Source organism: Larimichthys crocea, chromosome XXI (assembly GCF_000972845.2).
Source record: "Larimichthys crocea isolate SSNF chromosome XXI, L_crocea_2.0, whole genome shotgun sequence".
Lineage (NCBI taxonomy): Eukaryota > Metazoa > Chordata > Actinopteri > Sciaenidae > Larimichthys > Larimichthys crocea.
Genome location: NC_040031.1, coordinates 15,082,299 through 15,088,792, shown reverse-complemented (window position 1 = coordinate 15,088,792; position 6,494 = coordinate 15,082,299). Strand labels below are relative to the sequence as shown.

General features: G+C 37.8%; 1 protein-coding gene across 3 annotated transcripts in view; it reads left to right on the top strand.

Annotated features, from left to right (window-relative positions):
- The window catches only part of ano3 (anoctamin 3), a 41,520-nt gene that overhangs the window by 9,923 nt on the left and 25,103 nt on the right, over nucleotides 1–6,494 (top strand). For 2 of the 3 annotated variants that reach the window (XM_027273037.1, XM_027273036.1), the window contains exon 1: nucleotides 975–1,261. The exons of the other annotated variant lie outside the window; for it this stretch is intronic. In XM_027273037.1, coding sequence (XP_027128838.1) covers nucleotides 1,147–1,261 — 115 coding nt within the window. In that variant the 5' untranslated portion in view covers nucleotides 975–1,146. Of the gene's footprint in view, nucleotides 1–974; nucleotides 1,262–6,494 lie in introns of those variants that run through there. 3 annotated transcript variants of the gene reach the window in all.

Below are 6,494 nucleotides of genomic sequence, written 5' to 3'. Positions count from 1 at the left end.
TAATTCATATGTGTGTATACGTTAACAGCTTAAAATCAACAGGAAATATACAGGTGATAAGATGTATTAAAATGATTATCAATAAAATAAAATAAAATAAAAAGACGAGTGAGTAAGAAATAAATAAATGTATAGATTTAACCAAACCAAAATTCAACTTTTATTATTATTATTATCATTAGAGTCCCATTTGTGCAATCGAGCCATAAAGTTAGCAGTTTTAATATTTGGTCGTTCAAATTTACCGCAGCCATTTATTTGAACACCCTGCTCAGTTTCCATGATATAACATTTGTTTTCAAACAGGGATCCCCCGCCACTACATCATGCGGTGTGTCAGCACAGCTGAGTTGTGAGCCCTGTAGTTGTAAGCTATAGTATTGATTGTTCTGAGTTTTCCTCACAGCCTCACTGCCAAAGCCAAAGTGTTGGAGCCTGGAAAAAGTCAAACGGTTCATTGTTCTGGTCTATTTTTTATCAGCCTTTTTTTTTCGTTGTTGTTGTATAAAGTTAGGTTGAAGGCTGACTGTGACTTCTGTCTACAATAGCGGTGTTTTGTGGTGAAGATTAAATTATGCCTGCTGGCTTTAGAAAATCTGATTGTGTGGGTGTGTGTGAAATCTTGTCCGACTTGAAAGAAAAAATATATTTTCAAATATTTTAAAATGGGGAAGTTTAAGTCCTTACTTCAGGGCTAGAAAATAACTTGATATAAACATGCCAAAGAGGATAATAACGTCTTAAATGTGAATGTGATCTGACAGCATTATATTTTAGTTTTTATCCTTCAGACTATGGGATGCCTCAGGGTAGAGTAAAAAAATAAAGCATGATTGATGACCGAGTCAATACATGTCCTTGTCGGTCCATTTGCGATCTGCTGCCCCTGGTAATTTCCCGCAGCTTATTTTGGAGTCAGTAAATCAGGACGGGGAGAGGGGAGGAGGAAGAGGAGGGGGACCTCCTCTACCTCCCGTCACCATGACAACAGCCGTGGATGGAGGAAGGATGGGGGGGAGCGGAGCGGGAGGTGGGAGCATGCGGAGCTTAGACAGGTGTTGCTGAAGGGTTTGCGCATCGCCCGTGAGATCGTTTTGGCAGGATGGGAGCTGCGAGAACACCTACTCAACCGCACCACAGTTTCCCATGTATTCTGCAATTTTGCTTTTTCAAATACGGAACTCAATTAACGGAGGAAACCAACTGAACGTCGCAATGGTGCACCACTCGGGCTCCATCCAGTCCTTCAAGCAGCAGAAAGGTTGGTCGCTTATTTTAATTCTTATTTCGCGTCCGGGTGATTATTATTTGTGATGTGCGGTGACTTTTCTCCTCTAGTTAAAGAGTTTGTGGTGTGAAATGACACTCACAAGCATCGGTCTCGTTACTTGCTGTAAGTGTGACGCAGAGTTGGGGGGTCTTGCAGCCTCCTCCTCCTCCTCCTCCACCTCCCGGGATGAAGCCCGTTTGTGAACATTGCACGCTTTGATATTATATCCACTTGTTCATGTTACATTGAGTGTGCCATTATTGTTAAGCAGTAGACTGCATAGATCCAGTTAAAGCAGATATTTCCAAGTGATGCCATAAATAGGATTAAATTTAGAAACACCACTAAGCTATTTAAACCACCTTTGTTACAACACAGTGGATGGTTGGATGACCTTTCACTCATGATTCAAGCTATTCAGATCTAGGAAAGGTGGTTTTAGACTCGACTTGAACTTGCAGTGATTTAAACAGCACTCCCAGTCTTGTCCATACACCTCAGCTTTCAGGGATCTCACAGCAGTACAAGTAGGCTAGTTTAATAATAGACTGATATTGTGCATGTGGTTTGAGGAAAGATACCATAAAAATGTGTTCAGGAGCATGCAGAATAGTTTGCGTTAATGATGTCTGGAATAGCTGGATTCACACGCTGAGGTTTAGACAGTAATAAAAAAAGACTGTTAAAAGAAGTTCCTGTCATGGGGAAAATAGAAAATACATCTCCAATCAGCAAGTTATTTAAAAAGCAATATGAGACATCAGACTCACTTTATTCATGTTGGTGTCCATTTGGCATCTCTGTGTTTTTGGACTGACACAGATCATATAACAAACTGGGCAGTGAGAGAAAGATAATTGGTCTCCAGTTAGATTACACTGCTGAGCCAGTATTGATTTTCAGAGCCTTAGTAAGGCTCTTTACAGAACATTAGTGATTCTTTGTGTTAATTTTTAATGTGCTGGCTGTCTAAATTTAGACGAATGGTGAATAGGCATCTTGTTTTCATGCTGAGACATGCTCGTAAACCGGGAGCGATGGTGACTTTTTGTTTCTGAGGACGATGAAAGGCTCTATCCCCCTGACATCTAATAAGGATGCTGAGCTGAACAGCTACAGAAGAATCTCATGACTGTGGGACGCCCTGCTGGAGCGCTGTTCACTTTGCTGATTTTGAGTTTGAAAACAAACAGAAAGAGAGAAGAAACTTTTTTTTCTTGTACCACCTACATGAACAATATAGATGGCAGAGACTATTTTGGGGGCTGATACTGATATTAGGTAGGAAAAACTTCTTCCTATATCAGTGTTGACCATCTAAACCAAGACCAAGGTATGACAACGACCCAAGTGTATCGAGATCGAGGCAAGACCTTAACCCAGACTGAGTCAAGACCAAGACCAAATAGTATAGGCTAAAACACTGTCCTATATATGTATACATTTATGTATATATCACATTTTTTGAAGGTTACATAATGGAGGCAGGATATTTTACAGTTTAACTATAGCATTTATTGTTCAAAATTACATCAGTGCACTGAGACAGTAAACTTTGGTTTGATTAGAAATAATCATGCAGATGAAAACACAAATAAAACACCATTAAAAGATCCTAAATTACACCAACCAAGTCTATTAAATAATCTAATATATTAGTCAGACTCGATTAGACTGTACCACATGAATCCATAATGGGTTGTTTTGAATTAGTATGTTTGTTTAACCAGACTTTTATTCTATGTTTTGTATGAATTAGTGCATTGATTTCTTCTTACAATGCTATTTCAGAGGGATTCCTGGGTTATAATATTATATATAACAGAGTGAACCACTTCCTGGCTGCAGTCCAGCCAACAGGAAACACTCAGCACAACATGATATGAGATTTATGTAAAAATCTGACTACAGGCTTGAGGGCCCACTCAATATTTCAATGAATGCTAAGTGCACCATTAAATTGAAGGCAAACGGGGTAAATGTTGGCTCGCAAAAGTTCCACTAAAGCAAAATTCAGAAGTTATACTGCACTTTTTTTTTCAAACACAATCACCAACACCCGACGAGAGCATTAAATTACTTGGAACTGAAAACGCTTGTTCACCATTTGAAGCTGAATGGAGATTTGTGTTTCTATAAAGCTTTGTTGCTCGAGCCAAAGCATTATTGCTCAAAAAGTAATAAGTAAAAATCTGAGCATTAATAAATAATAACATCTGGGAGATGTTTTATAAGGGAGTTAAATCTCTCTCAAGTTTCTCTTAAAAGTAGATTAGAAAACAATTTAAACTGAAGACAGAATAAGAATAGGACTGATTATCAAAATAAACACGAGATGTAGATATATATGGCTTTTTCTCATATATCTATACTAAACAAAAATGACTCACGTCCATCTGATGTTCCTTCCTAGGATTTGCAGCATGCTGTTTAAACTTACTGACACACCGATCACTCGATAGCTGCCAGAGCGTATTTGCTTTAAAGCGTGTCCAGATTTAAATGTGACCTGGTTTTACACTCGAGTATTTTGGTTTTTAAAGATTTCTTACTGCCTTTATATGTGTTATTCTATAGCTGCAATGAATAGTCGATAATGAAAATGATATCTACCTGCAGCCTTTTATTATCCTGCACTTTCATGAGCAGCTTTTACAGAACAAACAACCAACTTCTTATATAGTTTCAAAAAAAATCAATATCAGGTAAGCAATATCCTGCTCATCGTACTCATGGAAATAGTTTATCGATTAATGATTTAATCCTAAGCCTTTTTTGTAAGAAAAGTGTGTGTGTGTATGTTCTGTGGTTTGGCTGCTGAATGACTGAGAGTTGTATCCTCCGTTATACTACATTTTTAAACTTTTTTTATGTCTGCATATGCACTTAATGTGTGTGTGTGTTGATGTGTAAACCTTTGGTTGCACAGTACTAAGCAGGCCACCTGTCCTCTTATGCAAGCAGACAGATGGTTTATAGATACAGACATTAATTTCAGAGCAGATTTGGGGAGAGCACATGTATGGTATCATCTGTGATTTGAAGAGGCTACTGTAGCATATTAGACTTGCATCAGTTTTGTGTAAGACGAGTTGATCCACACTTTGTTTCTAAGACTTATGTGTAGGATGCTAAGTAGACAAAGAGTTTAAAAAAAGACAAAACAAAGGCTGTTTTGTTCTTTAAGTGTGTGTATGGTCTGGCAGTAACCAGTTTTAACACTTTCGCAGTCTTTAAATAGTCAGTGGTTGTTTTGTTGCTAGGTTATGACAACAGTACAGGCAGAAGTTCTTCTGGAGTTATTTTACAGTTAAATCACGTCTGCAAAAAAACAATGATTCTGGTGACTCCGTGGCATGAGCTTTTTCAATGCAGTACACAAGCATTTCCCAATGAGGTGTGCATGCATGGACACAGCAGAGGCTTTGCAGAAAATCCTGTGACGTAGTAGAAATCACAAGCAATCAAGGGGCATAAGAAGATAGTGTGACATTAAAGGAGTGGGGGGGACAGAGATTGAGGGAGAAGGAAAATGTTTAATCTGCTCAAATGATGCAGCCCAGAGGTTGTGCCAGGATTGTATAATGAGGTCCTGAACTGTTTAAACCGTGGGTAAAACGTGCCATCTGCTCGGAGGTGTGTTCACGGTTAGACAGCCAGGCTCGGCTGTGTGTGATAGACAGACGGCGTCTTTCAACACTGTCTGTGGCGCAAAATTATTACCTATTTTATCTTTTTCACACTGATAAAATAATAAACTGATAATAAAACATGAATAGGTTCAAGAGGGTAAATACTTTCTACAGTCAAAGCATTTTGTTTTTCCTCACTGGTGGTTCAAAACGATTAGTTCTTGTAATTGGTGGCTCCATGTTTTCATTCATTAGCTACAATATATTGTGTGTCATTATGGTCAATACAATCAATAGCATGTGTCAATAAGGTAGAATCTACAATATATCAGATTTGTATCATTAACCATCATTTATCACAATGAAATGAATGGATGACCATTCAGACCTGACTTATTTCTATTTGAGTCGATAATTTAATGCTGTGATAAATCACAAATTACATAAAAGATTTATTATTAAGTCAAACCAGAGAACCAGAGAAAAATTAACATTTCAAAGCAACTATATATATATATATATATATATATATATCAAATCAAATTTGATACTTGATTTGATTGTCTGTAGAAAAATTAGGCTATCCAGATAAGAATTGGTACAGTCTGTGTGTCTGGCATACTATCTTTTCTCCCCATCTGTGTGTCATTTCCGAAAGTACTAGTACTAGTAAACTAGAAAATCAAATTATGCTTAATGTGAAATATGAAGCTACAAACCTGTAGTCACAGTCTTAGTGATGCCACAGCTTCTTTTGATGCTATGTTGTTATCAGCTGTTATGTTAAAAATAACTTTTTAACTTACAGCTTTTACCGTCTGTGGGGCACATTATTACCAATTTAAGACAAGTAAGTCTTAAGTTTTTTACTTTGATATCAAAGTTATTTCTCATTGTTAACATTTTGGAATTCACATTTCCAGCATGCATTAAACTAAAATTTCCCCAAAATGTCAATATCTAGTGGGGACTCAAGCAACCCATATAAGAGATCCCTCATCATTTATTATTCATACTTGGTCAGCAAGAATTATTACCGTGCCTCAAGTACTAACCATGTCACACAAGATAGGGACTGAATATTCAGCTGGCTGTGAACTCAGCTCAGTCTATGTGTTCTTTGATATGATGCCAGGCGGAGGATGAAACACACTTTAATGGCTTGCTAACGTTTCTGCAGGAGAGGCTCCTGGCGTCACTTCACTCTTGCCTCCATGTGATATTTTTTTCTAATCGCACCAGTGCAGCAGTGTTTTGGACTTGTGTTTCTTCATAGCCCACTCTTGTATATTAGGGATCCCCTGAAATGCACTCTGCAGGGGGAAGGAGTTAAGGATGTTTGTTGTGCTTAAGAAAAGGTCTTGATGCAGAATGTTACTCAGTTGAAAGCTGTTCAATAATTAAAGGTAGAATAAGGAAAGAATAAGGAAACATAGAGGCATGATGGGAAAAAGCACACTGACCTGAATTCCCTCTTTGCTACTTTGTGCGACATCCTTGCCGATAATGTCTCAATGCTTTCGTCGACAGAAGTAGCTGAAGGCGAAAGTCATGTTTGTTTTTCCTGTTATTGGAGAGTTTTACCATATTTT